The 25,989-nt window shown below is 42.5% G+C and overlaps 1 protein-coding gene across 1 annotated transcript in view; it reads left to right on the forward strand.

Moving 5' to 3' along the window:
* BAALC (BAALC binder of MAP3K1 and KLF4) overlaps positions 1-25,989 on the forward strand; it is an 87,655-nt gene that overhangs the window by 38,213 nt on the left and 23,453 nt on the right. The window contains exon 2 of the mRNA XM_056522539.1: positions 22,490-22,653. Coding sequence (XP_056378514.1) covers positions 22,490-22,653 — 164 coding nt within the window. The remainder of the gene's footprint in view (positions 1-22,489; positions 22,654-25,989) is intronic.

Raw genomic sequence — 25,989 nt, forward strand, 5'->3', positions numbered from 1 at the left:
CCCAGTATAAACATAATCTGGTTGTTCTACAATTTAAAGGGGTACTCCTGGGGAAAACTTTTTTTTTTTTTTTTAAATCAAACAGATTTGTAAATTACTTTTATTAAAATTTTATTTTTGGAACACACAGCTCTCTGCTGAAATCATGACCACAGTGCTCTCTGCTGACATCTCTGTCCATTTTAGGAACTGTCCAGAGCAGCATTTGTTTTCTAGCGGATTTTCTTCTACTCTGGACAGTTCTTAAAATGGACAGAGATGTCAGCAGTGAGCACTGTGGTCATGATGTTAGCAGAGAGCTCTGTGTTCCAAAAAGAAAAGAATTTCCTCTGTAGAATTCAGCAGCTAATAAGTACTGGAAGGATTAAAGATTTTTTGATAGAAGTCATTTACAAATCTGTTTAACTTTCTGGCACCAGTTGATTTAAAAAAAAATAAATAAATAAAGTTTTCCGCAGGAGTACCCCTTTAAAATGTGGAAGAACCAGATTAGGTTTATACTGGGGATAAGGAACATGTTTTTTAACTAATGGGTTGGTGGCTCCAGGAACCATTGAAGAGACAAGAGATAAGGAGCCCTTCCTGATGTGCCTGCCATATAAAATGTAGATTGTTCTAGTGGCACACATCCAGACATCCAGACAATCTTCACCTTACTATTACAGTACGTCATCATACAGTACGTGAGACTGGTGACGCAGTGTAAATGATTTGGCCTTGTAGCTCAAGCCAAAATTATGACTCAGTGTTATGTAAGTGATTTGAAAGATTTTCTTTCTGTGATTATAGTGACCAAATAATCACATAGAATCTGCCCCCGAAAATCAATAAGGTATTAAAAAGTGGTACAATGAGAACTGCAGTCAGAAAATCCCATAGAACAAGGAAGCGAGGTGAAGGATGTTTATCACTGCAATCCAGAACCCTCACCTCTGATTTGTATTCACTGACGCTAGTGCAACTGTGGCTATTAAAGGGGTACTCCGGTGAAAACCTTTTTTCTTTTAAATCAACTGGTGGCAGAAAGTTAAACATATTTGTAAATTACTTCTATTAAAAAAATCTTATTAGTACTTATTAGCTGCTGAATACTACAGAGGAAATTCCTTTCTTTTTGGAACACTGATGACATCACGAGCACAGTGCTCTCTGCTGACATCTCTGTCCATTTTAGCAACCATGCATAGCAGATGTATGCTAAGGGCAGCATGGTGGCTCAGTGGTTAGCACTGCTGCCTTGCAGAGGTGGGGACTTGGGTTCAAATCCCACTAAGGACAACAATAAATAAAGCGTTATTATTATTATAATAACGTCAGCAGAGAGAACTGTGGTCGTGATGTCATCAGAGAGCATTCCAAAAAGAAAAGAATTTCCTCTGTAGTATTCAGCAGCTAATAAGTACAGGAAGGATAAAGATTTTTTAATAGAAGTAATTTACAAATATGTTTAACTTTCTGCCACCAGTTGATTTCAAAGAAAAAAGGTTTTCACCGGAGTACCCCTTTAACCCATAAAACTTCTTTTCAAGCCTTACTTCCTATACATATAAAAGGCTTAGCATGTTACTCCAGAGGCCTTCAGCATCTTGGATACTGGTATGAATTTGTAAGTGCAGTGTTCCCTCAACATACGATGGTAATCCGTTCCAAATGAACCATCGTTTGTTGAAACCATCGTATGTTGAGGGAACCGTGCAATGTAAAGTATAGGACAGTGGTCTACAACCTGAAGACCTCCAGATGTTGCAAAACTACAACACCCAGCATGCCCGGACAGCCGTTGGCTGTCCGGGCATGCTGGGTGTTGTAGTTTTGCAACATCTGGAGGTCCGCAGGTTGTAGACCACTGTTAGAGAAAGTTGTACTCACCTGTCCCCGCCACTCCGGACCGTCACCGCTCGTCACCGCTGCCCGGGATGTCGCCGTCCATCGCTATAGCTTCGTCCCCGAGGTGTCCCCGACGGTACGGCAAGGCCTCTGCTTCCCCGGCATCCTCACTCTCCGTTGCCGCCATCATGTCGCTACGCACGCCGCTCCTATTGGATGACGGGACGTGATGACGTCGATGGAGAGCGCCGACGATGCAGAGGATCCAGAAGAGGACGCGCCGGAGCCCCGAGGACAGGTGAGTGACCATCACCGGAGCTCACGGGGCACCGTAAATGGCTATCTGGTGGCAGCTGAAGCAGTCTGCGCTGCCGGATAGCCGTTTATGCGATGGCCCCGACATAAAAAAGCATTGTATGTTGATGCTGCCTTCAAAATGCGATGGCCTCTGAGAGGCCATCGCATGTTGAAATGATCGTATGTCGGGGCCATCGTAGGTCGAGGGATCACTGTATACTAAGGCATTTGGTATATCATTCTTATATCTTTCATTTCCAACCATAAATACAACTCAGAGGTTGGGATCATGTACTCAATAATAATAAAGCTGTTGTTCTTATCACAGAGGACCCCATTTCAGAGTACAGATTCCACAACGATCAGCAGATTGCCAAAGGTCTAAATACCAAAACCCAGACACCGAGCTGAATTTGTTGGGGCAATCCATGGTCAGCCAGATATTTCATGACCAGTGGTTAAAAAATATGTCATCCAGGTGAATGGGCTTCCATGTTATATATGGATTTCCCAAGAGTGGGAGCTGCTCTGAGAGTGATTCCCTGCACTGGCTCAAAAAGTGGGGTTCTGAGTGGGAGTACCACCCACTGTGACATTGATAGGCCCCACTAGGGCATATAGACATTGGTTTTCCACTAACATGGTTTTGGTGTGTTTTGCATGCAGGTTCATGAAAACAACCACCCCATGGAAAAGTGGTCTTCTATGGGGTGGTCTTCTCAAAGAAAATGGCCACTATACATAATATATGGTGGACTATAAATCTACCACATAAAATCTGGACTGGATAAGAGGATGGACTTGTCAAAGAGGTGGTCTTATGGAGAGGTTTTACTATATTCGGAATGTGTCTCTTTTCAGTTCCAATCTCTATGGGGGAGATTTATCAAAACCTGTCCAGAGGAAAAGATGACCAGTTGCCTATAGCAACCAATCAGATCGCTTCTTTCATTTTTAAAGAGGCCTGTGAAAAATGAAAGAAGCGATCCGATTGGTTGCTATGGGCAACTGGTAAACTTTCCCTCTGCAAATTGTTAATATGGGATCAGTGTTTTTTATAGCTACTTATTGTTACATTTATTACCAGAGGAACATATGATCAGGCATGTTAAAATCCAGTCTGTATGAACCTTGTTTGCCTTAACAATACATGTCAGAGGATACCCATTCGATTGTGGACAGATCCAGTGAAAAGTGGAGAGACCTACTTACAATTGTCTATGTGTATGGCCAACACTAAAGAAAAAAGAGAAAAGACACTTTTGCATGGCATGGGTGGGGCATGGGTGGGGCATGGGTGGGGCATGGGGGGGGTCTAAATGGGTTGTGCATGATGTAAAAAACATGACTGGTTTCTTCCAAAAAAAAAGGGTCACACTGGTGAATGGATTGGTTTTTACTTGTGGAAAATATAGCTGATTGGACAGGATTTAGAAAGACACAGCCCTGTCTATATAAGGTCTCATAGCTGTCAATGTATATCAGATCAAACACTGAGCAATAAGGAGAAAGAACTGCCTGTAGAGCTCAGGGATAAGATTGTGTGCAAGCACAGATGTGGAGAAGGGTTGACATTTGGAACAACAAGGACTCTTTCTGGAGCTGGCCGCCCCACCAAATTAAGTCATCTGGGGAGAAGGGCCTTGGTAAGTGGGGTGACCAGAAACCCATTGGTCACTCTGGCTGAGCTCTAAGGATCGTGTTGGCAGATGGAATTTCCAGAAGATCATCCATCACTGCAGCCTCCACCAATCTGGGCTTTATTACAGATGCCTCTCCTCAGTTAAAGGCACACGGCATCCTGCCTGGAATTGGCAAAAAAACACCTTTAAAGGGTACTCCACTGCTCAGCGTTTTGAACAAACTGTTCCAAACGCTGGAGCCAGCATCAGGAGCGTGTGATGTCATAGCCCCGCCCCCTCATGATGTCACGCCCTGTCCCTTCAATGCAAGTCTATGGGAGGGGGCGTGACGGCTGTCACGCCCCCTCCCATAGGCTTGCATTGAAGGGGCGAGGCGTGACGTTGTGAGGGGGCAGGGTTATGACATCACGAGCTCCTAGCGCCGGCTCCAGGGTTTGGGTTTGTTCCAAACGATGAGCAGTGGAGTACCCCTTGAAGGATTCTTAGACTGTGAGAAACACAACAAAATGTGAAAAAAGCAAAAGGGTCTGAAGTCTTTCAAATGCATTGAATGTACATTGTATTGCAGTTTGTGGCGAGGCTGCTGATTTTTGTAGGTTCTATACATTTAGTCATTTAAGAGGAATCTGACAGCTTGTTCACTCGTATTTAACCCTATACAGAGGCTTATAGTGCGGGGGATTACATAAACGAAGTCTCGAGGTGATAACAGGTGCTCAACCCCAAGTGCAATTGTGCACATACATTGGAGTGGAGGACCTGCACCTATGGACCACATTGTGGGTTCACTCCTGTGGTAAATGTATACAATGACATTAGCGAATCCTCACAACTAATGTAAAATTGAGACATTAGCCAGTATATCCTTATATGAAGGACATACCTGAGCCCGCACACCAACGTCAAGGTTTCTCAAGTAGTGCGGGACCTATCCCCTAACCTACCTGGCCAGATACATAAAACCAGGAACCAAATTACAGCAGCCTTAGGTCCAACTTGCAGACTGCTCCCCAGTTGCCTCCAGTGTGGACTAAGCTCACATACAATGGAAGGGGAGAGATAAGTTACAAGCCCCACCCTTGCTGGTTCATTTATAGCAGGCCTCACAGGTGAAACCTTAATGCTACCCGATAAGATAAAATGGCGCATTAGTATAAGCCTTAAAAGATGCTTGCCGGCTTATATTTGCATGGACATGGCTATAGCAGGAAACTCAAACCCAAGTGCAATTGTGCACCTTTGCTGGGGTGGAGGTCCTGCACTTGTTAACCGTTGCTATGGGCGATCCCCAGCAAAAATTGCATACAATGGAGGATGCCTGCAGACGGTCACAAGTACCGGGGGAACATGACTTTGATCCGTGGTCTCCCATTGGTGAGATGCAATGGAGATTCCCTTTAAAATATTCTGTCTATAATGTCTAGTGCATTGAATAGCCTTAAACGGGTACTCTCATGGAAAACTTTTTTTTTTTTTTTAAATCAACTGGTGCCAGAAAGTTAAACAGATTTGTAAATCACTTCTATTATAAAATCTTAATCCTTCCAGTACTTTTTAGGGGCTGTATACTATAGAGAAATCCAAAAAAGAAATGCATTTCCTCTGATGTCATGACCACAGTGCTCTCTGCTGTCCATTTTAGGAACTGTCCAGAACAGGAGAAAATCCCCCATAGCAAACATATGCTGCTCTGGACAGTTCCTAAAATGGACAGCAGAGGTCAGCAGAGAGCACTGTGGTCATGACATCAGAGGAAATGCATTTCTTTTTTGGATTTCTCTTTAGTATACAGCCCCTAAAATGTACTGGAAGGATTAAGATTTTTTAATAGAAGTGATTTACAAATCTGTTTAACTTTCTGGCACCAGTTGATTTAAAGAAAAACGTTTTCCAGGGGAGTACCCCTTTAATATTAAGCCTAGAGGCTACATTCGGTGCATACAGTGAGGCAATCTTATATGTGTCAAATATGTAGCTCAGCTGTATGCCACTGGCATTTGTAAACCATAGGTACCCATGTTTTTTTTTTTTTATGATACTGCATGAAATACAGTTTGTATTTGCATGGTTTCTGGCTGTGACTTACCAGGCATTCTATGCAGTAAAAAATTATATACCAACACATATATGTCCATTGGATGCCAAAAGAACACACTTTTGTTGAATATATAGGGATCTATTGACCAGTTCGGCATGTGTGATAGAAGTACAGCAGCAATTCTATAGTATCATGGTGTGAACCCAGACAAGTATTAGTAGATACAACAATAGTCTTGGCTTCCTACAATCTGAAATTCCAAAATATTTAATTTCCATAAAATAATATTAGTAACACACCAGGAATAACTGACTGTTCCACAAGATTATTTAATGTATTGGAAAGTGTAAAACCCCTTAAAACCTATTCCATTTCTTTCATAGCGCAGTATTGCTGTGTTCCGTTCGGTGCGCTCGCTGTGGTTTTATGATTATGGGATCACAGAGCTGTCATGTTATCACATTTTACCACATATCCTTTTAAGTCTTGGGACTTTCATGTTCTCCGACAGCACATTTCAAGCACAAGACTTTGTGAAGCAACATTTTCAGATTCTAAGAATTCTTTGGTCTACATTTTATTTACAACCAACTTATTTTACTCAGAAGGGCACTCCGCTGAAAAACATCTTATCCCCTGTCCAAAGGATAGGGAATAAGATGTCTAATCGCGGGCATCCCGCTGCTGGGGACCCCCGCGATCTCATCATGGAACCCCAGTCATCCACGCACGGAGCGAACTCCACTCCGTGCCGGATGACTGTCGACTACAGCCGCCACGTCCCATAGACATGAATGGAAGGGGCGTGGCGTGATGTCACAAACACGGAAGCTCCAAGCTTCCGTGTTTCGGACGCCGCCTCTGCTGGCCCAGAGATCGTGGGGTCCCCAGTGGCGGGACCCCCACAATCAGACATCTTATCCCCTATCCTTTGGATAGGAGATGAGATGTTTTTCGGCTAAGTACCCCTTTAAATTCATATTGGACCAGTTTTTCTATGTTTAAATCACACCCTTTGGTAAAATTTTCTTTTTTGGTTTTAGATAGTGTAAGAAAAGAACAGGAATGGTCGTTGGGAATCCCTATATTTCCCCAAGATAACTGTGGATACAAGGTTTCAGTAACTACATATCTTATTCTAAGGAAAGCTGGGTGAGGTATGGGAAATCCAGGAAAAAATATGTAATCCCTGGTAAGATTTAGCTTGCTAGGACATTTGGTAAATCCTACTTATCGGGCTTGGATTTTTATGAGATGAAAGGCCAGTTTTGTAGAAGGGCTTTTTATCCCCCTTTCTGGACCAGTCCAGATTATAAGACTGGCCTCAAGTCAGCACAGGTGCTGAGGCCGATTAACACGGAGAGAGGCTTTGAGGAAACTCTGATGAGAGTTGGAGTCCTGAGGGGGGACTTGCCCCGATCCTGTGGATAGAGGATACATTTTTAATAACTGGACATCTCCTTTAACCCCTTAAGGACTCAGCCCATTTTGGCCTTAAGGACTCAGACAATTAAATTTTTATGTTTTCATTTTTTCCTCCTCGCCTTCTAAAAATCATAACTCTTTTATATTTTCATCCACAGACTAGTATGAGGGCTTGTTTTTTGCGCGACCAGTTGTCCTTTGTAATGACATCACTCATTATATCATAAAATGTATGGCGCAACCAAAAAACACTATTTTTGTGGGGAAATTAAAACGAAAAACGCAATTTTGCTAATTTTGGAAGGTTTTGTTTTCACGCTGTACAATTTATGGTAAAAATGACGTTTGTTCTTTATTCTGAGGGTCAATACGATTAAAATGATACCCATTATTACATACTTTTCTATTATTGTTGTGCTAAAAAAAAATCACAAACTTTTTAACCAAATTAGTACGTTTATAATCCCTTTATTTTGATGACCTCTAACTTTTTTATTTTTCCGTATAAGTGGCGGTATGGGGGCTCATTTTTTGCGCCATGATCTGTACTTTTTTTTGATACCACATTTGCATATAAAAAAATTTTAATACATTTTTTATAATTTTTTTTTTATTAAAATGTATTAAAAAAGTAGGAATTTTGGACTTTTTTAATTTTTTTTCGTTCACGCCGTTCACCGTACGGGATCATTAACATTTTATTTTAATAGTTCGGACATTTACGCACGCGGCGATACCAAATATGTCTATAAAAAAATTTTTTTACGCTTTTTGGGGGTAAAATAGGAAAAAACTGACGTTTTACTTTTTTATTGGGGGAGGGGATTTTTCACTTTTTTTTTACTTTTACTTTTAAATTTTTTTACATTTTTTTTTACACTTGAATAGTCCCCATAGGGGACTATTCATAGCAATACCATGATTGCTAATACTGATCTGTTCTATGTATAGGACATAGAACAGATCAGTATTATCGGTCATCTCCTGCTCTGGTCTGCTCGATCACAGACCAGAGCAGGAGACGCCGGGAGCCGCACGGAGGAAGGAGAGGGGACCTCCGTGCGGCGTTATGAATGATCGGATCCCCGCAGCAGCGCTGCGGGCGATCCGATCGTTCATTTAAATGGCGAACTGCCGCAGATGCCGGGATCTGTATTGATCCCGGCACCTGAGGGGTTAATGGCGGACGCCCGCGTGATCGCGGGCATCGGCCATTGCCGGCGGGTCCCTGGCTGCGATCAGCAGCCGGGATCAGCCGCGCATGACACGGGCATTGCTCCGATGCCCGCGGTTATGCTTATGACGTAAATGTACGTCCTGGTGCGTTAAGTACCACCTCACCAGGACGTACATTTACGTCCTGCGTCCTTAAGGGGTTAATGTTTAAGGGGTACTTCGGTGGAAAACAATTTTTTTTTTTTAAATCAACTGCTGCCAGAAAGTTAAACAGATTTGTAAATTACTTCTATTAAAAAATCTTAATCCTTCCAGTACTTATCAGCTGCTGTGTACTACAGAGGAAGTTCTTTTCTTTTTTAATTTATTTTTCTGTTTGTCCACAGTGCTCTCTGCTGACACCTCTGTCCATGTCAGGAAGTGTCCAGAGCAGGAGCAAATGCTGCCCTGACATGGACAGATTTGTCAGCAGAGAGCACTGTGGTCAGACAGAAAAGAAATCCAAAAAGAAAAGAACTTCCTCTGTAGTATACAGCAGCTGATAAGTATTGGAAGTATTAAGATTTAGAAATAGAAGTAATTTAACTTTCTGGCATCAGTTGATTTTAAGAGAAAAAAATTCCACTGTAATACCCCTTTAAAGATGACTTGTAGCCAACCCCTAAAAATTTAGATTGTCATTATCTAGCTTAGGGTGCCCTGATCACACACTTTTTTTTTTACAGTTTCTTGATACGCCCTTCCATTATGAGGGTTTCTACTTTGACAATTTAGTGAATCAGTCAGATGAGCGTAAACTTAATTTTAAAAAATGGAAGTGAATATCAAGGGATATTCAAGATTATACAGTCAGGAGGTGTGAATATTGTACATTGCGGGAGTGCCTTATACACACTCCCTGACTGTACCTAGGATAGGCCTATGTCCGGTCCAGTGCTCCCTGGCTAACATGTCACGTCTCCACTAGATCTGCATCCTGCCATAGGGCACTGCAGTTCACCTTGCATTAGTTCATTTACTATCCTTACTAGGTAACCCATCAGGAGCCGACTGATAAAGATTTCTTTATCAAAGTATGTTAGGACTGTTTAATTTCTTCCTAAATTGCACAAGGCTAAATGAGTTAACTTTATTGCTACATTCCCCTGTATAATCTACCAAGAAGCAGTGGATGGTGGTGCTGGTGGTGGTGGTGGGGTTGGCGATACTATCTCACAACCACCAGACAACTGTTCTGTATACAAGTCTGGCACCTCGCCAGCTTTATTTACACAGGTTGCAGGTAAAACAAAACATAACTCAGGAACAAACCAAAGTCCTAGACCGTCTAGTCACTGGACAGTCTAGGCATGCTGGGAGTTGCAGTTTGGCAACCACTAGAAGGGCAGCAGTAAAGATCACTTTATTGCCACCTTCCTTCACCCCCCCCCCCCCCCTGTCGCTTCCCTACCTGTGCCACTGATCTCTGCTGTCTCCAACGACGATCGGCGTTCCCCGTGGCATCTTCTTTCCAGGTACCCGCCGCCATCTTCTCCCCCCCGTTCTGCCCGACATCCAGGGGTGGGCAGAGCGGGGAGTTTCCATGGCAACCCCCTGTCGTGCACTGCCATTGGTCAGAACTCATTTCTGACTAATGGCAGGGGATAGGAGGAGATCGCATTGCTGCAACCTCACTCCTATCCCTCAGGATAATCGGGGCTTTCACTGCTCTGATCATCCCTATTTTCCGGGTGATCGGGTCACCAGAGACCCGATCAGCCCGGAATAGGAGAAAATCGCATGTCTGAATTGACATGCGATTTTCTCCGATCGCCGACATGGGAGTGTCTCAGGTCCCCCCTCGGCGATGTGCCGGGATGCCTGCTGAATGATTTCAGCAGGCATCCTGGTCCGATCCCCAACCGGCTAGCGGCGGGGACCGGAATTCCCACGGGCGTATTCTTATGTCCTTAAGGATTCGGGATGCAGGGCGTATGCATACGCCCTCCGTCCTGAACAGGTTAAAACTGAGAATGTGGGGTATAAGTCTAAGGGTTCAGGGTATTGTATTTCAGAGAACTGGTGCAGCACAAGAAAAGTGTTGGAGACCGAAGTGAGATCTTTGGATTATAGAAGATGAGTATATCTAATCACTAGCGCTGATGGTGTGGGATAAGGATCTAGCGCCAGTACAATATATAAGGATTATAGAAGATGTTAGTTTTAGATCATTAGAGCGGAGGAGATGCAGCACTAGGGAGAGCAGACTGGTTAGGGACCAGGGAAGCAGTGCCACACGATTGCCAGGGTATTGGTAAGGACAGTCTGAGTGCCAACTCTTTATAAATTACTCCATTGCTCATATGAATTACTCCATTGCTCATTTTCTGTAACTTTATATTTTTCAATAAAAATGATCCTAAACCTCGAACATACTGTACTGTACCATAATATTTAGTTAAATATAGAATTCTGGTGTTGAGTTTTAAGATTCATTTTGTCAAATTAGAAATCTATTGCTACAACACTCAAACAGTCACATAAGACAGGAAAACAGACGTATCTGCTCAGCCATATGTCTGGGAAAAGTGTATTTTTACTAATCAAAGATATTGCAGAACAGATGGCTGAAGTCTTTTATATAGCATTTCTTTCATCTGCTTCTTCGTCTGAAGCCGCATTCATTAAGGCTTACCTGTCACGTAGTCAGAGATAGCGCACATTTCATCTGCTAAACAATGAGACCAATTCATTAGCAGCTAGAGATCATTGAGAGAGTAAGTAGAAAAGAAAAAAAAGCTAATCAAAATAAATAAAGAAATACAGCCTGTGTCCTGGTGGTGTTGTTGTTTTGCCACAATTTTCCAAAATCTTGGTAAAAGCGCAGTTTTACCATGACTGTATGGTGGTGGAACCGCATCGCAAATGCAACATGTGAACATGGCCCACTGCCATTAACTATAGATAGAGATAGACCATCCCTAGTGGTGACCATGCCTAGTAGATGGTGATTAACCATGGTGCCTACAATCAATTGTATGTCAGATGGTTTGGGCTGCTTTATGGGTGGAGTCTAAGACATGAGGCAATGGCCCAATTTACTAAAACTGTGTAATTGTTAGACCATGCAAACATAGACAAAAACAGTCTACAGATAGATGGTTGGTGCTTTTTTGGCTCATTTAGGCTATGCCCTTTGTATTGAAGCCATGACCCCATTTGCTCGAAGCCAAGTTCTTTTTTGTCAAACCAAGCAATATAGTGCCTCAAACACAAATAACTGCAGCACAAAATACACAAACTTCACCAAAATTCAGGCGCATTTTTTCTATAGTAACTCTGGGCCATTATCTAGCTGCAGACCTCAATCTAGTACTGCTCACAGGTAAACAAGACTGGGACTTCAAAGTAATATTCCCTCCTCTGAAAACATATAAATTCCAGATAAATAAGTTGCAATTTAACAGTAAAAAAATATGTGAGTAATAAAATAATAAAAAATTATATATATATATATATATATATATATATATGTTAATTAACTGCAGAACTCTTATCAAAGGACTAATGGAGCATCTACAGCAGCTGCACAGTTCCATCACTTGGGATTCGTCATGAAAACTGTCACCGTGTAGCGTATATTAGTATAATCTAGTGGTTGCAGAGCGGTTTTATCTTTTCGCGCACATTCTTTATGCTAGTCCATCATGTTTACATGACAATATTTTCCCATTTATTATACTGAGGCTGTTAATATTTGCTTAACTTTTTTTTCGTTTTGCTAAGTTTTTTTTAAACAAACCTCCGCACACTAATAACAGCAGAGTTATTAAACTCCATTTTCCATCTCCTATGACTGATGGCAGTAATTATATCTATAATAATTATGTGGGGTTATCTTGTTCAATCATTTAATAGATTTATTTACTTTGCTTTATGATTCTTAAATTTTATTTATATTCCTTAAGGCAAACACTGGATTTCTGCACAGCAAACAGTCATTTGTAGATCCTGTTTGGTTATATATAATTCTAAATAGAAAAAAAGAATATGAATGAATCCTTAAGAAAAGGGGAGTTATCCCCATCGATGGCGGAAGCCATTATAATTTTAATTCCAAAAAAGGGCAAGGGAAGCAAGGAGATGGATACACTTAGACCCATGTCCATGTCAGGAACTGTCCAGAGAAGGAGAGGTTTGCCATAGGAATTAGGGTGGGCAGGGAGGGAAAGGTTAAGGGGGGGCGGCGTTATAAATCAGAGGCAGCAGTGAAATAAATCAGCACAGCAGGGGGAAACAGGGGGGTGCTATACAAATAAAAGGCATCTTAAAGGGCTACAAAGATAAATAATAAGATACATCAGCTGCATGGGTAGAAGAGATCCAGGCACCCCTTAACCTTATCAAAAAGTGTCATAGTGTCAGCTCTGATTGCATTTAGGCATTCGGAGAGCATAATATTGTTCACATGAGAGATCACCATGGGCAAGGATAGACCAGGTGACCTCCATTTAGAGGCAATATGAATACAAGCAGCCAACAATAAAAATTTAATTAAGCGGAACACTGCATAGGATAATCTCTCAGGTTTATGGCCCATGAGGCACAGCACTAGGTCAAGGGTGTAGGGTCTTTCCGTTACAAAGGAAAGTAGGTCAAAGGCCTGCTTCCAAAGGCGGAAAGTGTGGACAAGTCCACCAAATATGGAGCATGTAACCAAATTCCGCGCAGCCCCAAAACACTGGGTTGACACGGAAGGGAAGATAGCATGAAGTCTGGCAGGAACATAATACGCCCTATGTAAAACTTTTAGTGCAGTTTCCGACAACTCAGGTGGGTACAGCATTCATGCCAAGAGGGGAGAGGAAGGTCAATTTGCAGATCCTCTTCCCACTGAGTCATGAAGGGGAGCTTCACTCCCCGGGGGGGGGGGGGGTGATTAAAAGTAGAGTGCGAAAGCGTACCAGGACAATGAGGGGAATACAGGGTCATAGCTTCATAGGAGGTAGGTTTAATCGTCATAGTAGGTGAAGCGAGAAAATGAAAAAAAGGAAAGAATTTGAGACAAGGGAAAGGATTCCTCAGGGAAAGGGTGATACCTATCAAGGAAAATTGAGCAAGAAATCAGTTTCTTCCCAACAAGAAAATGGTGGAGGAGAAAGAGATCCACCAAGAAAAATCTGATTTCCTAAGGCCAGGAGGAAAAAACAGGATTACTAAGAATAGGTATGACAGGGGACACAGGAGATTGCAAAGATAGTTTGAAACGGAGAGAGTGCCAGAAAAGGAGAGAATAGAGAGAAATCGTTGCTGAATAGGGAACATATGAAGAAACAGGTTTAACAGACCACATAAGAGATTGCAGGGAGTGGAGGGCTAAAAGGTCATTTTCAAGGGCTACCCACCATGGGAAACCCGAGGATGCTATACATAGAAAAAGTTGAGTTAAGCGGGCTGCTCTATAGTAATGAACAAAATTAGGAACAAACAAGCCCCCCAGTCGCTTATGGTAGTACATAATAGATCTAGGAATACAAGGAGGACGGCTCCGCCAAATAAAATGATACACGTCTGCTTGAAGTTTATGGGGGTCCTTTATCCAAACTGGGATCGGGAGCATCTGGGTAATACCATCATCTTGACGGCGTGCACACGTTCCAGCCACGAGATATGTGGGAGGGTCCATTTGGCAAGGTCTTCCCGAATAGATTTATAAAGGGGGATATAGTTCAGTCTATAGAGATCTGACATGGAAGCAGGTAGAGAGACACCCAAATACGAAAGGAAAGTTGAAGAGGTACAGAGAGAAAAGTGCAGAGAGATTAAGTCCTGCACTGGCCGAGGAGTGTTGAAGTATAGAACTTCAGATTTAGATCTGTTCACCACCAGGCCCAATAAAGCAGAGAACCGGTCCAATGTAGCAAACAGAATAGGAAGTAAAACCAGCAGTTTGGTAAGTGTAAGGAGGAGATCATCAGCAAATAAATTAACTTTATCATTGCCCCTGAGATATCAGGATGAGCACGATATCAGGATGAGCACGAAGGATACTAGCCAAGGGCTCCATAGCCAGAGCAAACAAGGCAGGTGACAGAGGACACCCGTGGGGAGTACCCCTACCAACAAGGATCGGTGAAGAATGAGAAGGGTAACTTAAGATACGCTACTGGGCTGGAGTATAATGAATGTAAGGCTTGGACAAATGGTCCCGAAAAACCCCTGGCACGTAGAAGCCCAAACAAATAAGGCCATAAGACAGTATCGAAAGAACTTCTCAATATCTAAGCATAGTAGTGCGAGTGATGTGTTAATAGCAGATGCCCAGTGAACTATATTGAGATTTCCTTTTGTAGAGAAAGTCCGTTAGTCCGGCACTGTACTCTATAACCATATGGTGAATTAAATCCCTATGCAGGAGAATGGTGGGTGGGGTGCTAAATCCAGGAGAGCACACAACGCTATGTATACAATTTTGTTAATAAACGTAAAGGATAGCACTCACCACCTCTGGAGGTTGTAGAAAGCTTTTTCTTTTATTGCATGTGAATCATAAAGTGACGATGTGAAGCAACAGACATGATTCGCAGCGGGCGAGGATGCCGGGGCGCTCCAGGCACTGATGACAGCTGTTTCGTAGGAAACTCCTACTTCTTCAGATCATGCCTCCTGTTGACGTCAGTACCGGTTATAAGACCTGTAAGAGCTGACGTCAGCAGGTGAACATGTGACAAAACAAAGGTGCATGTGCATTAAAAACAACAATTAAAATATTGCACAGCAATGCAAAGACTAGATGGGAGAATATTTGGATCAGATTATAGGAATACACCTAAATCTAGTTTATCATTTAATCCTAGATTCCCTTGTGCATCCGTGCGGAGGATTCATTTTGCTTCCGCATGGAGCAGTGCTTTTTTCCTGTCTATTCCGTCAGAAGGTGGGATCTTTTGGATCCTGAAAAATTTCATATGTGTTAGATTATTGTTATGAATTAGTTGAAAATGTTCCATTATTCTTGGTGATCCCTTTCCTGATCTTAATGAGTAAGTGTATTCGCGAAAGCGGACGTTCATATGGCGGGTGGTACTGCCGTTATGGAATCATTCGCATTCACAGGTAAGACAATAGACGACATAATCTGAACGACAGCACATTAGTTCTATCACTGAGATTGACTGCCCACTTGAATGCTATCATAGGTTTATTTTGAGCATATTTACCTAGAATTGGGTCTTTTTGTATAATATACCAGTTGGGGTATATTGCGTTTCTGATTGTGTTTGACATAGGGCTATATGCAAAAGTGAAGCAGAATCTGTGATCTTCGGTAGTAGTCTTGCTTCTCTTTTATTCTTTTGAGTTGATCTAGCTAGTAGGTAACTAAATATATTGAGAACTATATTGAGAACTTTGCGGATATTGTCGGGCACTTGTCTGCCTGGGATAAAACCCACTTAATTGTTATGAACAAGGTCTGGCAATATAGCATTGAGGCGTCTGGCAAGAATGGAGGTGAAAATTTTGGAGCTCAAATTAATAAGGGAAATAGAGCGATAAATAGAGGGAAGAAGTGGATCCATGTTGGGTTTGGGTATAACAACAATAGATGCATGAAGGAATTCAGGGGACATAGCAGAGCCAGGGAGCAACTTATTACAATAGGAAATAATATGGGGTGTGAGGATCGGTTCAAACTTTTTGTAATAAAGAGCAGACAGGCCATCTGGGCGTGATGCCTAACCTTGTTTCAAGTGAGCAATGGCATTGACAACCTCCTCGGCTGTTACAGGAGAGGGTAGGGAGTGAAAGAGAACTTAAGTGATCAGAAATAGAAGTAGAAGAGGGAGGAGAAGAAGGAGCTCTATATAGAGAAGAGTAAAAGCAGTGAAAGACCTTGTAGATCCTGGATGGGTCAGAGGTAGGCACACCAGGCTTGAGTTGAATTCTGTGTACTCTGTTAAGTTGCTGCTGCTGCTTAAGCATAAAGGCAAGAAGACGGTCGGGCTTATTGGCCCATTTGTAATACGCAGGTTTTTCTCAGTACGATCAGAGAGAACCGCATCAAGTTGCAGTTTCGTGGCTCTGAGTGCTCGGAGAAGGTACAGCGAGGGAGACAATTGATGGGCAGTCACCAACCAGGCCATCCTATGTTCAAGAGTAGCCTGATCTCTCGACCGGTCCTTCTTTTACTGATAGGCAAGAACAATAAGTTTCCCTCTGACATAAGCCTTGTGTGCCATCCAGACCCACCCAGTATCCGTGGAGAAAGAAGTATTCACTGTAAAGTATTCAGAGAGGGCAGTGTCAATCTGGGAGCAAAGGTAGGGACAACACAGTAGCGATTCATTAAGGCACCACATATAAGGGGTAGAGCAGGGTCCCCCAAATTGGAAATGAGCATTAACTATATCGTGATCAGACCAGGCACAGGAGATATGTCTGGCATATACAGGAGAGGTGAGAGAGACAGTATTAGTTCAAATTCAATCTATTCGGGGGAAAAGACAATGAGCAGGAGAATAATATGTATAACCCCTTTGAGCCAAGTTATGCTCTCGCCAAACATCAGCCATATCGAGATCAGCAAACTGTCTAAGGAGAAGTCATTGTTGCGCCCCAGTATGCCCATCCAGAGCAAAATGTCATAGGTGAGAGATTGCAGCCTTGTTGCCAAGAGGACAAAGAAGGGAAAGGGATCGTCATTCGGTGCATAAGAATTAACAATGCATACTCTCCGCTACTGAAGAAGGCCCTCCAAAATAAGAAAGTGTCCCTCAGGGTCAGAAAATGAGGACTGAAGTGTAAAAGGGAAATCAATGTGTAAAAAGGGTCATAACCCCTCTCGATTTAATGGAATGGGAGGCCATAAAACATCAGAAGAGTACTTAGCATTTATAAACGTGGGGACGAAGGTAACAGTAAAATGGGTCTCCTGGGGGCCAATAATATCACGGCAGTGTTTGAGATAATTAAGGAAGGCATTCTTCTGCTTTACCGGAGAATTCAGTCCCCGATCATTATAGAAATAATATGACACATTGGAACAAATCAGGGAAAAGCACATGAAGTAAGGCAGTAACAGCATATAAATGAAGAGACGGGCAGAACAAAGAAATAGTATAGGGCACAGGGTATGGAAAAATAGACAACAAGACATGAGGATCAAGATAAGGGAGGAGAGGAAAGACCGGACACTCAAGGGGAAAACATGGAACAACATCAAACCCAGAAAGTACAAGAACAGATGGGAGGTAGATAGTCCGTCCCGCTGGGAAAAGTGAACTGCAGGTCACAACTTACTATGGTCTGCAGTAGAGCGGTAAAGAAATAGGAGTGGGGAAGATAGAGAGACAGAAAATCATTCAGGGGGAAGGCAAGATGACTAGGAGAGAAAAAAATGAGGGGAAGGAGGAAAGGGAAAGTGAGCTGTAAGAAAGAAAAAAGAGGAAAAACAAAAGAGGGGAAAGGAGGGAAAGTCAAGTCCGAATATCCATACTGATTAAAACTTGGAACAGATATGGTTGGTAAATCTATGGTGAGTGAATGTAAACCTGCCTGGGATAAACATTTATCTATCCTAGGATAAAGATAAAGGAACTAACATAACAGCAGACAAGATAGACCTCTTTTTCTGGTGACAATCTTCTATGTTTCTATGACCACAAATTCACTATATGTTGGCAGTCTCCTGTGAGCAGACCATATAAACAGGTAGGGTAATGGTAAATACAGGTAGGATTCAAACTGGCACTGGGGGAACTGTCATTGAAACTAAAGGCACATTGGCAAGTGGAGAAAGATAGTGGGATCTCTACCTGACGGCAATCCGTTTCTTGCATCACTACGCACTTCCTCAGGCTGGTAACAGTCTGAGGAAGTGCGTAGTGGCGCAGAAAAAGGCTGTTGCCGTCAGGTACAGATCCCACTAATTGTTTGTCTGTCTCCCCCGCTGCACTGTATTATATTTGCACTTGTTGAATAGTTGCCAGTCTCCAGTGAGCAGAGCAAATAAACAGGTAGGGTAATGGTAAATACTGGTAGGATTCAAACTGGCACTGGGGGACCTTTATTGAAACTAAAGGCGCATTGACAAGTCATTGGGGGCACTATGGCTGGCACCATGAATGACTTTGTGTTATTATGAATGGTACCTGGAGGCATTGTGACTAGAGCTGGGGATAACAATATTATAGGGGCACTGTGGTACTAAATTTTTGTGGCACATTTGGCAAAGAGTATGTGGTGATTAGTAGTGCTTAGTCAAATTGCAGTAAGGCCCAGACCGTTCTGCTATTTACATTGTAAGTTATTGAACTAGTAGGCACCAAAGAAGCAGATAACACAGTTCATCCACCATTGGGTAGGCCCATAGATAGTAAGACATACTAGAACAGGAGTTAGCTTTCTGGTTAGGCTTTTGCTCTTCCTGGTCCTTGAATGGGGAGAATCATAACCAGTCTGTGTGTGGTACCACGGAGTGTTAGGAGAAATACCACTTTGTGATGCCAGGCACTGTTACCCTATATACAGTCCAAGGTTGGAGACAGCTTCTCGTGGGCCAGACACGGAGAGTAAATGAACACACTGACGTCAGGTTACAGACAGCTGGGTGCAGATGGTATTACACAAACAGTCAGTGTATTGGGTGAGAGGATGCAGCGTAACCCCTTCGGAGCCCTGTTGCCTTGCTGGGACTTGTGGTGCTTTCACCAAATGGATTAATACTTACTTGCAAGACAGGTGGATGAATTCTGGTAGGTAGGGTTCTGTCAAGGTATTGAAGCCTTCTCCGCCGGGACATGAACTTCCACCGTGCGGGTGATCCTTGCAGAATGACCCGATGAAGTATATTTGAGCTAGGCCGTCCCTTAGAGCACACAACACACCTTACACCTTTACCACACTGAGGCTCAGGAATAACTGAGGCAACCCCAACTACACTATAAGGGCAGGAATTTAGGGTTTCCCATTGGCAGGCAGGGTCACATGGGGTTCACTGCTCTCTCTCAAGGGTACAGTAACACATCTAACATACAGATGCATAACAATAATAAAATAATTGATAAAAAATATATTACTTTCTCAACAAAGTGCAAACATAATTAATATAATCAGAAGTCTGTTAGTGGGCTCAACACCTGCGCTGCCCAAAGCAGTCCGAAGCCACAGGACAGCCATTGGTGCTGGGACACCACATGTGTAGTACGAAAAGGCAGAAAGAGTTTTCTGTGACCAAACCTATATATATATATATATATATATATATATATATATATATATATATGTATGTAGCTACATGTACTCAAAGCGTATACTCTAGTGTACTGTACACAAGATGCATAAGGACTAATGCATAAGGTTAAATGACATGTGATGGATCATACCAATAATACAGGTATACAGAGGGTGCTAAATTTCAACTTCATACTACACAGTTACATAGCTATAGTTACATAGTTAGTACGGTCGAAAAAAGACATATGTCCATCAAGTTCAACCAGGGAATAAAGGGGTAGGGGTGTGGCGCGATATTGGGGAAGGGATGGGATTTTATATTTCTTCATAAGCATTAATGTTATTTTGTTCCAGGAATGTATCTAACCCTGTTTTAAAGCTGTTAATTGTTCCTGCTGTGACCAGTTCCTGAGGTAGACTGTTCCATAAGTTCACAGTTCTCATGGTAAAGAAGGCGTGTCGCCCCTTGAGACTAAACTTTTTCTTCTCCAGACGGAGGGAGTGCCCCCTCGTCCTTTGGGGGGGGGGGTTTAACCTGGAACAGTTTTTCTCCATATTTTTTGTATGGGCCATTAATATACTTATATACGTTTATCATATCCCCCCTTAAACGTCTCTTCTCAAGACTAAACAATTGTAACTCCTTTAATCGCTCCTCATAGCTATGATGTTCCATGCCCCATATTAGTTTAGTCGCGCATCTCTGCACCCTTTCCAGCTCCACAGTGTCCCTTTTATGTACAGGCGACCAAAACTGAACAGCATATTCCAGGTGAGGCCGTACCAATGCTTTATAAAGGGGGAGTATTATGTCCCTGTCCCTTGAGTCCATGCCTCTTTTGATACATGACAATATCCTGCCGGCTTTGGAAGCAGCAGCCTGACATTGCATGCTATTCTGTAGTCTGTGATCTACAAGTACACCCAGATCCTTCTCTACTACTCAGAGCTCATAGAAATACTTATTATAGTCGTATACATATGCTTGTGAGACAAAGGCCTGCCACATCACTTTTCCATTGCAATAAATTACAAGATACAAATGACAATTATAGACGTATTACATTTCTCTAACATTACTTATACAATGTCCCTGCCATTCATCATACATTGCTGTTAGACGCTGGGTAGGTCAAGGGATTTTATTCTCTCCTTTCTGTCTAATTACAGATTTACCACTTTGCTTTAAGAAGGTTGTTAAATGATTGGGGGAAAAAAAAATTTGATATTCCATCAGAATCTTTCATCATTTCTCATCATTTCTTACTGTGATAATTCGTACTAACATTCAAGCACTCCAGATGCCGGAAAGAACTGCGCCATACTTCATGCAGAAATTGCAATTTTTCCAGGGCACTGTGTAGCATGAGGGTCATTGACCTTGTTTCTTAAGGGTGCTGTTAAGGTCAAGAGACTGAAAGAGAATATGTCCACAGGGATAGTAGAGCAATAAACTAGAATAATCAAAGCTGGTTAATACAAGTCCATACATAGAGAAAGATAACACTCATCTATTTATAGCATGAAGTTCTTCTTTATTCAACAAGTGCAGATATAATACAGTGCAGCGGGGGAGACAGGTAAACGATCAGCGGGATCTGTACCTGACAGCAACAGCCGTTTCCTGTGTCACTACACACTTTTTCAGGCCGGTACCTCAGGCTGGAAACAGCCGTTTCCTGCATCACTACACACTTCCACAGGCCGGTACCGGCTTGAGGAAGTGCCTAGTGATGCAGAAAACGTCTGTTGCCGTCAGGTACAGATCCTGCTGATCATTTGTCTGTCTTCCTTGCTGCACTGTATTATATCTGCACTTGTTGAATAAAGAAGAAGTTCCACCTACAAATGGGTGTTATTGTTTTATATTTATGGATCGTTTATGAACTGTATGCTGCTTTCGGATTGTGCCCCCCCTAGGGGTTAATACGAGTACATTAGTGGAAAAAGATAGCAGGATCTGTACCTGACGGCAACAGCCGTTTCCTGCATCACTACGCACTTCCTCAGGCCGGTAGCAGCCTGAGGAAGAGCGTAGTGATGCAGGAAATGGCTGTTGCCATTGGAAAAGATCCCGCTGATCGTTTTTCTGTCCCCCCTGCTGCTCTGTATTATATCTGCACTTGTTGAATAAAGAAGAAATTAATGCTATGAATGGGTGAGTGCGATCTATATTTATTTATGGATCATTTATGATCTGTATGCTGCTTACGGGCTACTCATCCCATAGGGAGCGAGGTCACACCTGTAGCCTAATCATTTTATGTGGTTACATTAGAGGGGCCAGCAGTGCCGAACCAGCTTGGTACATTTTGGCCTTAATACGAGTCCATCTTACTCCATCTTATTGATATATAGCAACACTTTCCAGTATAACAAGCATTTGCGCTGATGATACAAAGAAAAAAAACATGCTCCTTTTCTACTAATGTAAATATGATTGATCAATTAGACCATTCAGGCTAGGACTACACAGGACTTTGGACAAAGATTGCAATGTTGCACTGTTCTATTGTGCCACATTACAGTCAATGAAAGTGAATAAGGTAGCATCACATGTTGCTTTGAGCAGAAATTCCTCCTAAATGGATTTCTGGTGACTCTAATGACACAATGTGATGACATTCACTTTTATTAGCTGCAATGCAGCACGATGTAGGCTTTGCAACATGACGACCTTTGGCCACAGCAAATATGTAGGCTGTGACAGCATGTAACCCTAATCTTATTGGACATTTAAAAGGTATTCTCACTAGATGGTGCAGAATGCCCAAACAGCCTGGCTAATGCTTGTTTTATTTTTTTATGTCTATTATTTTATGGCTTTATTTTCTTATCTAAATGTTCAGTATTGCCTTTTTCCCTTTAGGTATTATGGAAGATGGGAAGTCAACGCAGACGTGTGTTACAGTGTCATCCTCTGGCAAAGAAAGTCTCAAGAAAACCAATTCAGGGACTCAATGTGGGAAGCCAACAGTCTACTCCTCAGGAACGAAGACACAAAAGCAGAAGAGTGTGTGCAGGAGTACAGAGGTACCAATCCTCTTCCTATAAGATTGCTAGATGACTGTACATAGTTGGTGCCGCCATAGTGCAAAAATGGTGGGTGAATGCCCGATCTAAGTAGAGTTAAACAGGGTAATAGCCCTGAGGCTTCCAACATCTATGTGTCTGTACTATCTTGCCGAAACCAAATGCCATGTTGAAGAGGACACTTAGATTTAGGGTTATGCACAAAACCAGTGCAAAACAAACAGGGACATTGTATTCTTTATTTTTACCCTGCAATTGATAACTGGTGTCTAGTTTGAGAAACTTTGACTTTTTATTTGTTTCTCTAGCTGTGTATTATCTAAATACAGAACAATTTTCACATATTACAACTTCTACCAGACTATAGATGCTGGTTCCTGCTCACTTCCATTCCCATCTTCGGAGAGGAGAGTCTTGCACTCTTTATCCTTTGCAGTGGAGAATGGCTGAATAATGCCCCTCTTTTGATTGCAAATGTTGCAGTGCCTTTCTGGTATCCACGAGGCGGATGGGTGGAGTAATCCAGGGCAACTGCGGGTAGTGATCCCTAGGTAAAGTCTCTAGTGTGGTCACAGATGGCTTTGTGACTGCCTAACCTTGTACGTCCCCCTGTGGACTCCTTTTGCAATTGGTGGGTCTGCAGAAGTATAAGAAGTCCTTGACCCTGGGTACACTTGGGTGAGGTGTCGGAGGTGTACCCGTGACAGTTTGTATAACAGATTCAGGTCAGACACATGGATAACTTACCAAACATTATTTAACTTTACTGAAGTCCACTGTGCACATAAACAATATCCAGTATACTCTGTTTCAGCACAGGGTTATGAACATACAGTCTTTTAGTTGGATGCTTGGAATGTAATCACAGTATCCCTATAGTTGCTTTGGTAGCCATAGTACTGTCAGGAAAGTACAATCTGGATATGCTTCTAGTAGATTAGTGTTGCTATTGGAGATATACACAGTTCAATTAGATAATTCCCTTTGAGGAAGACCTATGTAGCGTGACAGACTGTAGTGAGTGCATATTTAAAAGACTTGTACTCCCTGTTACTGGTATTACGATTCCCTATCGTAGGGCAAAAGACAAAGGCGATCCTGACATGTAAGCTACTTTTTTTTCTTAAAAGACAAGGCCGTGCTCTATCACCTCGGTGCATAAGAAGTGAAAACATGTCACATGAAATAGTGCACAAAGGTGTTGTCTATCGCTAGCCCTTATCCAAAAGTAAAGGGGCCCCTACAAACTATACCTTTCCCACCAGGCCAAAAGTTACCTGCTGAGGTCCAGGATGGATGTCCCCTTTTTGCCTAAGCTTAGGGGGAACTAAAATGCTCCCAGCATCCACCAGAGTGCCCACCTAAGTCTTAAACTAGGAGCACAATTGTTTGGCGAGTTTGTAAAAAACAGAGTTGGGGTTGCAGAGAGGTGAGGAACCTAATGGCCACACACACCTGGACCTCCAGAAGCGATTTCCCACTGGACACACTGGAAAATCCTAGTGGACAAACATACATGAAAAGTGGCACACTGACAAACAAACAAAAAATAGGTAAATAGATGTGTGCTGTCTTACATAGCCCCGACATCTGGATGGATCTATAAAAATTCCTCTTAGTGACCATCAGCCAGAAAGCCGGGAAACTAGAGGTAAGCGCCCAATCAGGGTGAGAGTGAAATGGGTGTATGAGCCTTCGCTAACAGGTCCCTGTCCCCACTGACTTCCTGCACCCTGTGGTCACCACAATCGGGGCACCTTAACTCCTTCCATACCAGTACCTTATAGCCAGGTTGCCTCAGGGTAGCTGATGGGCTAGGCCCTATACACTTGGTGCATTCCATGTGTCTAACAGTATTTGTTCTGTCTCAGCAGCCCAGGCCATAGCCACAAAAAAACAGATACTACACTTGATCTTAGACAAAAGGCAGAGAAACAATAAGCCGCACACAACTAACGCAGAAAAGTCCTTTCACAGTGTCTGAGTAGCCTTCACATCAATTGGTAGAGCGCAATTGGCATTGTAAGTCAGTAGTGTCCTAAATGAAAGAATTTTACAGTATGCCGGAGTGAAACGTTTCACTTGAAGAAGTGACAAAGACATTTCTCTGCTATGTTGGGCATATCACATACATTTTACAGTGTGTCTATTCACATACGGAAGCATGATATGCATGGACGAATCATAATCAAATACAGGCTGCATGAATATATGAATAATCTTGTTACATATGATTACATTAGCATAATATTACAAGAAAGACAAGGAGTGATATCGGGGCTGGCTCCTCCTCGCCTAAGAAATTAACCTTCAGCTTGTAGTATTTCTCTACCACAAAAACTAAAACAATAATACCTAATAAACAACTAGAACTTACATGTGAGACATTCATTAACTCCTTACATGCTGTGGCATTAATCACCTATAGATGTGCAGCACTATTATATTCAAATCACAACTTTATCTACAAACTGTAAGCTATTTATTCCTTTAACCCTTCGGTCTATGTGTCTTCCAAAGAAGGACAAAAAGGATTTCTTAACCTCTTAAAGGGTAACTCTTTATAAAAATTTTTTTGCTATTGCACTCCTTATGGTAAATGAAAAATATTTGTAATATACTTTGTTTAAAAAAAATGAAGTTTCTATGGTTTATTTGTGCTTAAAAAAGCTCAAGAGCACATTTTCCCCCAACTCATACACAGACTTTGGACCAAAGTCCGAACACAGGAAGTACCGCCTGGAGTGCTGAGGGGGGGGAGGGGTGTCCAGCCTCATCCAATCATAGCTCCTCTCACACATAACTGCCATATGCTGTTGGTTGGACACCCCCCCCCCCCCCTCAGCACTCCAGGCGGCACTTCCTGTGTTCGGACTTTGGTCCAAAGTCTGTGCATGAGTTGGGGGAAAATGTGCAAATAAAACATAGAAAACTTCTTTTTTTTTTTTTTTAAACAAAGTATATTAGAAATATTTTTCATTTACCATAAGGAGTGCAATTGCAAAAATTAGTTTTAATGAGAGTGCCCATTTAATGACGCAGGGCCCGGTTCAGGTATATAACACGGGGTCACTCCGTGACCCCGCATCTTACCGGGTCGGTCCCAGTGGCTAATGACAGCCGGGACCCTGGGCTAATAGCGCGTGGCACCGATCGTTGTGCCTCGCGCTATAAACCCTTTAGACGCAGCGTTCAAAGTTGATCGCCGCGTCTAAAATGAAAGTAAAAGCTTCCCGGCAAGTCAGTCGGGCTGATCGGGACCATCGCGGTGAAATCGTCCCCTCATCTGCCTCCATCACGTCCGATCGATGATTGCACCAAGTCTGAAATCTAGGC

Source organism: Hyla sarda, chromosome 5 (genome assembly GCF_029499605.1).
Source record: "Hyla sarda isolate aHylSar1 chromosome 5, aHylSar1.hap1, whole genome shotgun sequence".
NCBI lineage: Eukaryota > Metazoa > Chordata > Amphibia > Anura > Hylidae > Hyla > Hyla sarda.